Below are 12,188 nucleotides of genomic sequence, written 5' to 3'. Positions count from 1 at the left end.
TTTATATTTGTTTCTACTTGACTCAAAAGACACATTTACAAATCCTAAGATAATATGACTGACTTTCATAGATCTCTTACTTATTTATATTTTTCATCAATATAAGTGTATTTTGCCTTACTGAATTGGTGAAATTATTCACTAACATACAGTGATATTCAATATATAATTTCCGAAAAGAAGTATTAATATTTCACGCAGTTTCAAGTTATTTTTAGATATTTGACCTGGACCTTTTTAACCTTTTTAAATTTGCCTACACACCACAATTATAGATACCACACCACAACGATAGATAGATAGATAGATAGATAGATAGATAGATAGATGTGGAAGGTGGTATATGTTTGCAGTAGTGGTTCTTTCACAGCTCTTGTTATCAGTCTCTCAGAGCTGAAGGTCTGGCTCGTATCCAGTCAATCAATTCAGACTGGCAGAGACAAACCATCAACACACAATTAGACCCTGAGCTCTCGAACACACAGGGAATATTGACAGTGCTGGACTAGTGCTGCGTGGGGGCAGAAGTGTGAGCGTCCAGACGGACTCAGTCGGCTCACAGATGCTTACAGATAAACGCCTACAAATGCTCAACCCCAGAATAAGAGGAAACAAGACTAATTATTCATGTCCCTCTTTTTCTGTCGATACTTGTTACCAAGCATCTCTTCTCCATGTATCCCATCAATACTAATCGACTGAGCATGTGTTTCTCCAGCTCAAACTGCCAGCTGAGGTGATGCTGTGCTGCTGGACCAACTCTGGCTTATCTGGTTAGTCTTACATTTCCAAATGGAATGATTATGAAAAAGGTTGCACTGACAGTTTATATCCTTGTGGAAACATATTGAGTGCTAATCCCAGTGCGAATGTTTTGTTTACTTAGATACAATCAAAATATGTTTACCAAAACAAAAATACTGAAATAAAATCCCACAGTGGATATCTGGAGATGAGTTAATTAACGGTGAACAGTGCACCTTCTGTGGTACATGTGCCCTTGAATCTGTGTGCACCGCAAAACAAAAATAATTTTCTTAATGAGCATTTTTGACTAGTTTTCCAGTAAAAATGTCTAAAAATACCTAAAACAAGATATTATAGTTTATATATTTTAACATTATCAATAAAACTGTCAAAAACACAGTGGCATGGTAAAATATCATTACAATTGAAAATTGTAATATAATAATAATAATAATAATAATAATGGGATAATTATGTTTAATTGTTAAATATTTTAATATTTTAAATAGTTATTTTAAATTGCAATAATGTTTTATAATATTACTATTTCTAATGGTATGCAACGTAAAATAATTTTTAAAGCGGTATTGGATTATTATGATTTTAAACACATTTCAAATTGCAATAATATTTTACAGTATTACCGATTTTGACGTTATTAAAAAAATAAATAAAATCGTACAGATCCTAAACTAAATGTATATAGATATATACAATTTAAATGTAAAATACTTTTAAAAGTGGTTAGAATTTTAAACGTGGTTTTGGATTATGATTTTAAACACTTATTTTAAAAAGTAATAATATTTTGTAATATTACTGTTTTTGATAGTATTTTTGGTCATATACATATGTGTATATAATACCTTAAAAAAAAAAAAATTTCAATTGGGATAATACAATTGATACAAATAAAATAACATTTTCAATTGTAATACTATTTTACAACGTTGCTGTGCTTTTGACATCATTTTTGATCATGTTAAAAAATAGTATTAAAATTACAATTTATGTAATTACTACAATTGAACTGTTTAAACGAAATCATAATGATCCCAAACTTTATAAAACATAAACATTGAAATATACAGTATATATTTTTTTGTTACATTTCTGCTTAAAACAAGAACAATTACACAAATATGTAATCTGTATCAAAATTCAAAATAATGAGACAATGTCAGTCTGGCAAATGGGAGTCATATGGAGCCGTACATTGAATTTACAGTCACCGTCTTAACTCAAATAAAGTAGAAAGGATTCATCTGGTTCTCAAATGTTGTATTTACAAGAGGAACAAATCTATCAGATGCCACTGACATCCTATAAAGGCAGAGCATCACCTCGAGAGAAAACTGTGATGGTGAAGTGTAAAGTCCAGCAGCGTGTTCTCCAAGACATCTGTAATTGGGATTTTGAACCCACTCTGCACATGAATCGCCAACAGTAATGGACAACAGCCAGGCAGTAATAGACTCCTTCAACACTGATTGCAGCTGGTACTCAACTCTTACGATACCACAGATCATTGTATGGGCTTCAGTTGCTACGGCAACAGCCAGTTGGGACCTAAATAAACAATAAACAAAGCTTTCTAAACCCACAGACCATAATCTCCACCGAGAAGTGTTTCACGCTGCCAAAATAAAGAGAAATATTTTATTTGTACATGCGAGCCAGGAATATAGCCTTCGAGACTCCCAGAGAGATCCAAAAACTGTACATATGACACAAAATCTTTCGCTTCTGATATATCAATAATATAATAGGCATTTTCTGGAAATCAACAGTGACATACTGTGTGTGGGCTGGAAGTCAGTTTACAGGAGAAACGTTCCTCTAAAGCAGTGGTTCATAACCTCTTTTGATCTGAACACAAGATGCCTTGTGCCATAAAACTACTTTTGTAGGAGGATAAAATACATGGAAAAACAAATTTACAAAAGTAACGTGCATCTTCAGCTTTTAACTATGTTGCATTAGTGCTAAAATAATAATAATAATAATAATAATAATAATCCTCCTCCTCGGTCAGTATATGAAAATAAATATGAAATTACTTAAATGCACAATATGTAAGTTTTTTTTATTAAAATATCCAAAAAACACTAGAACAGTGTTATGTATTTTGCTGACTTGTGTACTTACATTATCCCAAATGTTTCGAAGAATGTTTCAATCCAGAGAAATAAGCAATTTTAACTAGTGACACGGACCATGTCTAAAGTGTCATTGTGTCGCCTGTCGGTTTTGTTTGTGGGGATGAAGACGACAACTCCCATGATTCCACACTCAGTCACGGCGTCATCTAACTACGCCTTTGTTTCTTTGTTTGTTTTGAATACACGCCCTCTAGTGGCAAACAATTACATATTGTGCCTTTAATGCATCCATTTCCAAAATCACTTGAATACAGCACATCATAATTTCAACTATGGAATTAATAAGTACGTTGCATTATATTCATCAAACTGTTCTGATGAATAAACTAAACGTAACACTTAATGCATTCACTACACTAAACTTGACACAAATCTGCACCAATTAAATATGAATTGTTATATTAATAAATAACAGGAATGTATGTGATAGCTTAAATAAAAATAAAACAGCATTCCCACATTTGTTTGCGTGTAATGGTGCCAACACTGTACAACAATGGGAAAAATGAAATTAATGAAAAAAAAAAAATATATATATATACATATATAGGTATGCATAAGGTATAAAAAATAGATAAATAGAAAAAAATATAATAAATAAAAAATACATTTAAATAAATATAAATATATAAATATAATTAAAGGTGCAGTAGGAAACTGGATTTTTACACAGAGGCAACACGATGCAATCAAGCGTTAAATGCAAAATTAAGTTAAAAGTTAAATGTGTAGAATTTTGCAACGTTTAACAAATTTAATTGAGCTATAAGTTAATGTATGAACTCATTCCACATTAGTATTTGGGGAAACCCTGCTGTAAGGGAATCTCTCTCTCTCTCTTTCTCTCTGTATATATTTTCACTGTTTCTCCTAGTGGAAGTGGAGCGTTCTGGAGAAAGCATGAGCACATAGTGCTCTCTAAGGGCTGTCGGGCTCCTGAGGGAACTCTAGCCGCAAAACACAAAACGATCTTCTTTATGCACCAAGAGCTTGTAACACTCCAAAGAGAAAGGAAAAATTGAAATCGCATCATATGACCCCTTTAAATGTTATTTATTTTATTTTAATTTTTTATTTATTTATATTTAATTTCCAGTAAAAATATCCAAAAAATCCTTTTGATGAACTTACTTTAGAAGAAAGACTAAGATACCCTGACTTGTTTTCATGAAGAGTTTCTTGAATATAGTTGTATTTTGTCTTACTGCACTGGTGGATTTTTTTTCCACTTGATTTTAACTAGTTTATACTTAAAATAGATTGGGGAAAAATGCATTAATGAGTTTTTCATGACGTTTTTTCCAAGTAAAATCCAGTAAAGTTTCCAGTAAAAATATCTAAAAATGGATTCACTTTAGAAGGAACACTAAGATACTCTGACTTGTTCTCATGGAATATATCTAGAATATAAGTGTATTTTGTCTTACTGAGCTGGTGGATTTTTTTCAACTTGACTTTAACTTGGTCATACTTAAGAAAAAAGAAAAAAATAAATTTGACAGAGCAGTAAGACAAAATGCACTTGCAATTTAAGATGCTTTCTATTAAAAAGGCGTCATAGGACTTTTATCCTGTTTTAAATATTTTTAGACCTTTTAACTTTAAAAATGAAAGGAATTGCATAAATACACATTAAGAGTAATATATTATCAATTTCATCAAAAGATGACAAAGAATGTTTATAAAAAGACCACAGACTTACATAATACATTTGAAAGAAAATAGCATTTTACAAAAAAAAAAAAAAAAAGCAAAATGTTCAATTTGTGTGCTGGACAAAAAAGATATTAAGAAAACAAGGAAATCTCACCAACTTCCACCATCTCAGGCACAGTTGTGACGAAGGGTCCGTCGGGGAATTTGGGGGCATTGTCGTTAATATCCTGAACTTTTATAATGAACTCTGACTCTGGCTCCAGGGGCTTGTTGGTGTTGAGGTTGATGGCCTGCGCGTGAAGAACATAATGTGATTTCTTTTCCCGGTCCAGACTTTTGGTGGCGTGGATGTCTCCCGTTACCTCGTTGATGATGAAGATACTTCCTGCTCCTTCACCGCTAAGGATGTACCTGACCGAACCATCGCCTTTATCTGAATTAGAATGTAGCTGAAATGAGAGACAAAGAAATGTTGGTGTGTAACTGCTGATATGAATCAATATATTACAATATATTCAATAACAAGGGCTCATTAAGCACGTAATCTTCCAACAAACCCTTAGGCTAGAAACCTTTTATGTACCTGATTTGCAAAAGTAAGTAAATTCATTACATTTTTTTGAGGAAAATGTGAGTGTTTTTTGCCTGTGCAGTGATGCTAGGGTTGTTGCTAGGGTGCTCCTTGTGGTTGTTAGGTAAATACATACTCTTCAGGAAGTCAACCTACAAATGTCTTACTTATAATTGTTTCTGCACATTAAACTGGAACAGGATACAGGATACACTTATTATTAAACAAACTAATTGAAACAAACCCCAAAATACTACTACTACCAATAATAATAATAGTTATTATTATTATTATTATTATTATTAGTTGTTGTTTGTCTGTTTATTTATTAATTATAATAATATTAGTTTATTTATAACAACAACAACAATACTACTACTACTACGAGCTTGTGATTGCTATCACTGGTTACCATGTGATGGTCACGCCGTGCATCTCTTTTGACCATTAATCTTAATTACTTGCCCTAAAATTGACAATCTCCTTGGAATTGTCAATAAGTGTTCTTTTTGTGTTAATGTTGAAAGCTGTTCTGTGAAAGAGTTGGTTAGGCTTGTTTCAAACTGGCTAGGGTCTGATTTATGACATCCTGTTGTCTTGGGCCTCTTGTGGAATTTTGGGCTCCTCAGGTTTCAACCATGTTTTAACCAAATCATAGATCGTCTGATTCGGTCTGATATCCTACACACTAATAATAATACTTTTATTATATTATTATTATTATTATTATTATTATTATTATTATTATTATTATTATGTGTTTTAACTGGGGTTAAACTGACCCCACGTTTTATATATATCATATAAGGTACATATTTAAGGAATTAAAATGTACAATAGCAGGTCAAGTTACAGATTACAGCTGTTATTTTGATAAGTAATGTTTATTGTGACTCCATACATAAAGACAATAAAGGCAAACTCAACAGAACAAGAGGGTTAAATTATCATAAATGTAAGGTCAAATATTACCCTGATATATGCATGCTTTATACTTTTAACAATATATTGTTGTACTTTTTTCTCATTACAATTAATATTTATTTATTCATTCATTCATTTTGCATTACGGTCATGATGCTTGGGCAGAAATGTGCTTAATTTTCATGAAAACAAAGTCAAGATTCCAAAATTCTTAATTATCCTACAAACTAGGCTTAATTTTCTTCATGCACAAATACAATTATCTATACTTCTGTTGAGTTGAGGGTGATAAGATTCATAATCATAAGATTCACCCACCTAAATGCCATCTGCACTTTCAAGACTTTTTTGAGACTTTGCTCTTACAGTTACCTCTCTTTGGGAACTGAACGAGTGATCAGACGTGAAAACAAACTGGCACATGTTGTGGAGGATGTCTGACTGCACTGCACGCCCTCTAGATGCACCGGATAATAATTAAGAAAGCCCTAAATAACAATACTGTCATTCCCAAAGCATGGCGAGAACAAGAGCGGTTAATGTTTCAGGAAGGCGTAATGTGAACCCATGGGAGACCTGCTGTCTGAGCTCTGCACACAACACGTAGTCTGCTCAATGCATGGTGTCTCAAGGCTCATTGGTTTTGTGATAAGGCAAAACATTGACAGAACACTCAAAGCGCTGAAAGCCCTGGTTCTCCTGAGTGTTTTATTGTCACTATCCAATAAGTGTCAGATTGTGATCCACTCAAACTCAGTTTAATGACTCGAGCACAAACTGAAGCAAACAAAAACTTACACCTTGAGCCATTCAACCTATTTACTTGCTTAATAAACATAACTGTGCATGAATTATCAGTGCAGAAATGATTGGATTATGTTAACTAGTAGCCAAATGGGTTTTTAGGCACTGTTATAGCAAACTTGCATTCAGGTCTGGATTCATTCTGGTATGAAACATCCACTTTTCATGATCCAGTCAATTCCAGTTTAATTCCATTGAATATACTGAATTCAATATGAATTTTTCAGCATCATTACTTGATGCTCAAGAAACATATTATCAATACTGAAAACTGCTGTGCTGCTTAGTGTTTTTGTGGAAATTGTGATAGATATCCCCCCGCCCCCTGAATTTCTTTAATGATTAAAACGTTGAAAATAACAACATTTATTAGAAATTCAACCTTTTTAACAATACAAAAGTCTTTACTGTCACTTTTGATCAATTTAATTCATCCTAGCTCTATAACTACTAATATCATAAATATCGCTATAAACATCACTAATATTTAAGAATTACTAATAAATAAATAAATAAATACATATTAAATGTGCATTTTTTTTTCTGACCCCAAAGTTTTGAATGGTAGTGTACATGTAAATATATATACAATGGCATATTGTGCATCACTTAAACAAACAAACAAATAAATACTAATATCATAACTAATATGTATGAATTACTAATAATTTCATAAATGAATGAATGAATGAATGAATGAACGAATGAACGAATACAATTTCTTACTGACCCCCACATTTTGAATGGTAGTGTATATGTACAAATATATAAAATGGCATATTGTGCATCCCTTAAATAAACAAACAAATAAATACTAATATCATAAATATCACTATTATTTATGAATTACTAATAGTTTCATAAATCAATAAATACTAATATCATAAATATCACCAATATCCATGAATTATTAATAATTTAAATAAATAAATATATATATATATATATATATATATATTTTTTTTTTTACTGTTTTGAATGGTAGTACTGCTCAGACTCTCTCTTTCACTTTTTAATTCCTAAAGACATTTAGGAGAAACAACTGAGATAAAGTTACTTACATGTGAACCCAATTCATAAAGCAACTAAATTTTCCTCTGGGCTCAGATTTGTGAAGAAAAGTGCAGTTTGTATAAAAGAAACATTCCCTTCATTTAATCTTAATATTGTATGTTGCATTTTGAGTCAAATCACAGCTGGCCTACTGATATTGATTTTAGGCATTTTCTAAAACTGCGAGTAGCTAACACAACACAGATGAAACACTTTAAACACATTAGAGAGCACAAATAAGATCCCAGACATTGATTATGAAGTTATAATCTGATAAAAATGTATTACAAGGGCCGCAGTATTGTCTTGGCAGCCCAGTCATTGGAAATTCAGACAAAAAATGGCTCAAAAGACATTAGACTCTTCAATCACACCATCACATGAAGGGGTAAAACTCATTCCCTGGGTTACTTGACTGTTTGAGGCCAAGAATTGTGCAAATTGTGGCCGGTAAAGTTATAATCTGATAAAAATGTATTATAAGGGCCACAGTATTGTCTTGGCAGCCCAGTCATTGGAAATTCAGACAAAAAATGGCTCAAAAGACATTAGACTCTTCAATCACACCATCACATGAAGGGGTAAAACTCATTCCCTGGGTTACTTGACTGTTTGAGGCCAAGAATTGTGCAAACTGTGGCCGGTAATACAAACAGCGATGCTGAAATTAATTCATAATTAAAGGAGAGCGTGGGTTGATTGCACAGCCGGGTCGTTGGCAGGAGTGAACTGTCCGTTTCTGTCAGTAAACAGAGCACTCAGGCGAGCAGTCAGTAATTAGCTGAATGGTCAGAGCTCACACTCGGCCTAGAACCTCTCCAATCAGAAGACAAGCTAATGAGTCTTTATGCTAGAATCCTGTAAACAAAATCAGTTGCAGCCACAGTGATATTATTATTATTATTATTATTATTATTATTATTATTATTATTATTATCAATATTGAAAATGTTGTGCAGCTCAATATATTTTGTGGAACTCAAGATTGATTTTCACCCTATTTTTTTCCCCAAAACAAAACAAAACAAAACAAAACAAAACAAAATAACAAAATCTTACTGACTCCAAAAGTTTTGAATGGTAGTATATACTGTATGTAAAAATATATAAATTCCTTATTGTGCATCTTAAAATTAATTGAACGAATGAATGAATGAATGAATGAATGAATGAAAATAATAAGCAAGCAAACAAACAATCAATCAATCAAAATAACAAGACATCAAGACATCTTAAAATACACACTTCAAGAGAAATATTTCCTATTTTGTGTATTTTTATTCTGGTGTTATTTGCTTTCTGCTGCTGTTGCAACAATGGCATTGTGATAATGGGAGCTGTTGGGATTACACATACACACCCCATGACAAATTAAACAGGATTCATTGTGAAATCCCAAATGCTACACTATCAGGACTGCTGAACTCAGCCCCATTCCTTTTACACTCCAGCTCTGCTGCTTCCAAATTTGGTCGCAGCTACACAAGGGAACATAAATTTCACTTAACCTGCAGTCAGGCTTCTAATTTGGCCACTGACTTAGCTGGGCACAAGCTAATATATCACACTCTGTCTCTGCAGCGGCTCCACTGACGCTCAGTCAAGCCTTCACTAATGGCAGGAAATAAAAGTGGCACTGGGTCAATAGAGCCAAGACCAGCCAGCTAAAACACAGGGTGGGCCATCATTCCTGGAGTGATAACAGAGTGCAATGTATTAACTTTATCAATTAAATTTAAGTGCCACATATAAAACTGAATCCCATCTGTATATCAACTATTTCAAGCCCACCAAACAAATTAAGCTAAAATATTAAAAGGCAAAGCAGGGATGACACTAAGAACATTGTGAGAAGAAACATCTCCTCCACTTTAACAAGCTCTTTATGAAGAGAGAGAGAGAGTCTCATACATAATGCTTAAAGTTAAAGGGGTCATATGATGCGATTTCAATTTTTCCTTTCTCTTTGGAGTGTTACAAGCTCTTGGTGCATAAAGAAGATCTGTAAAGTTGCAAAGACTAAAGTCTCAAATCCAAAGAGATATTCTTTATAAAAGTTAAGACGTAACATTTCCGTCACATGCTTGAGGTATTCGGCCAATCACAATGCACTGGATAGCTGGCCAATCACAGCACACCTCGCTTTTCAGACCGATGAGCTTTGTAAAAATCGACTCGTTTCAGAAAGGCGGGGCATATAGGAGAAACAATAATGTAAAGTATGTGGAAAATAATGTGTTTTTTTAACCTTAAACCGCATAAACACATTGCATTACACCAAATACACAAAATTATTTTCTTTTTAGCAACATCATATGACCCCTTTAAATTTTTTTATATAAAGGCCCTATAAAGAATATGGTATTATATTTGATTCACAAATTTCTAAGCAATTTCTAAGTCTAAATTATCATTGCACTGCCTCCAGTTTTTAAGTTGAATCAAACAGGCTTTACACATTATCACAACTAATATTAAACTAACTTAAAATTTGAGTTGAATCTTGTATAACGTAAAAATAAAGTGGAAATTTGTTACATTATTTTAAGTTAAAGTAACAAAAAAACAAAAACGTTTCCATGACTTGTATAATTTTTAAGTGACTGTGGTATTATTATTATTATTAATAATAATAATAATAATAATAATAATAATAACATTTTAGATATTGCATTACAAAATATTACATTTATTTAGATTTTGTCTAAAGGTTCAATAAATAATTAAATAAATAAAACATTATTGTTTCATATATCAGGCTTAAATGCTTTTTGTCTTCTTTTCCTTGAAAACAAATGTGCGAAAAAATTCAGATTTCAAGACTATGTCTGGCTCACTAGCCTAGTGAAATAAGTTTATTTTTCTTACTCCACTGGCAAACAATTTTCCTAGTTTTAACCCTCATCCGTCCCTCCCGAACCTATAACAAAAGTGTCCCTCGCGGGTCAAAATGACCCGAAGGCCAAAAATTACACAAATTTTATTTTTGGTCCAGAAAGCTTATATTGTTCCATTTTTATAGTTTTTTTTCACATTTTTTAATGTAGTTTTTTTTTTTTTTGCGGTGATTTTTATTTTATTCACATTAAATTCTGGATATTTTTATGAAAATTAGGATATTTTTATACAATTTTTCACCAAAAAAAAACAACAAAGAAAGACACAATTTCTGCATATTTATACTTTAAACATGATGATCCATCAGGACCTAGGTCACTGAGTGTCTCTGATGCCCTCTGGTGGGGAAAAATTACACAAAATTGCATTTTATGATTACAGCCACTAGAGGGGCCTATTGCATCCTATGGAGATTCTTAAATGAGCCAAACAAGTGAAATCTTTAACACTTTTGATACTTTTTTTATAGCAACCACTTAAACTGCTCGAATTCACTCTAATTGTTTTTCATGTATTCCCTGTTCAAGTGTGACAAAAGTAACAAAGTCTCATAACATAACGATCAACGCTCGATTTTTAAAAAAATCTTTAAAAATGAGTTTTGGGTCAAAATGACCCGAGGGACGGATGAGGGTTTTAAACATATACCTCATTAAATTGTGCTAGACTGTTGCTTAAGACAATAAATTATATTACATTAAGAAAAAACAAACTTAATTCAAGATAAATTCTACAAAAACAAGTAATACGGGTACATCTCAAAAAATTAGAATATCATGAAAAAGTTATTTTTTTTGTGTAACTTATTTCAAAAAGTGAAACTTTCATATATTCTAGATTCATTACATGTAAAGTAAAACATGTCAAAAGTTTTTTTGTTTTAATTTTGATGATTAGAACGTACAGCTCATAAAAGTCAAAAATCCAGTATCTCAAACTATTAGAATATTTACATTTGAGTGTCATTAAATTACCATCCCTACAGTATAAATCGGGGTATCTCTTGTTTTTTGAAACCACAATAATAGGGGAAGACTGCTGACTTGGCAATGGTCCAGAAGACAATCATTGACACCCTCCACAAAGAGGGTAAGTCACAGAAGGTCATTACTGAAAGGGGTGGCTGTTCACAGAGTGCTGTATCAAAGCATATTAAATGCAAAGTTGACTGGAAGGAAGAAATTGGGAAGGAAAAGGTGCACAAGCAACAGGGATGACCGCAAGCTTGAGAATACTGTCAAGCATAGCCGATTCAAACAGTTGGGAGAGCTTCACAAGCAGTGGACTGAAGCTGGAGTCAGTGCATCAAGAGGCACCACGCTCAGACTTCTTCAGGAAAAGGAATACCAAGCCACTTCTGAAACAGAAACAAC

The 12,188-nt window shown here is 32.6% G+C and overlaps 1 protein-coding gene across 1 annotated transcript in view; it reads right to left on the bottom strand.

Moving 5' to 3' along the window:
• LOC107738942 (cadherin-18-like) overlaps nt 1-12,188 on the bottom strand; it is a gene marked incomplete at its 3' end in the record, with an annotated part of 113,225 nt that overhangs the window by 61,010 nt on the left and 40,027 nt on the right. Inside the window, exon 3 of the mRNA XM_016550868.1 lies at nt 4,720-5,014. Coding sequence (XP_016406354.1) covers nt 4,720-5,014 — 295 coding nt within the window. The remainder of the gene's footprint in view (nt 1-4,719; nt 5,015-12,188) is intronic.

Source organism: Sinocyclocheilus rhinocerous, unplaced genomic scaffold (assembly GCF_001515625.1).
Source record: "Sinocyclocheilus rhinocerous isolate Xijiao unplaced genomic scaffold, SAMN03320098_v1.1 scaffold465, whole genome shotgun sequence".
Taxonomy (NCBI): Eukaryota; Metazoa; Chordata; class Actinopteri; order Cypriniformes; family Cyprinidae; genus Sinocyclocheilus; species Sinocyclocheilus rhinocerous.
The sequence above is the reverse complement of the archived record's forward strand: the minus strand, read 5'-3'. Positions and strand labels throughout refer to the sequence as shown.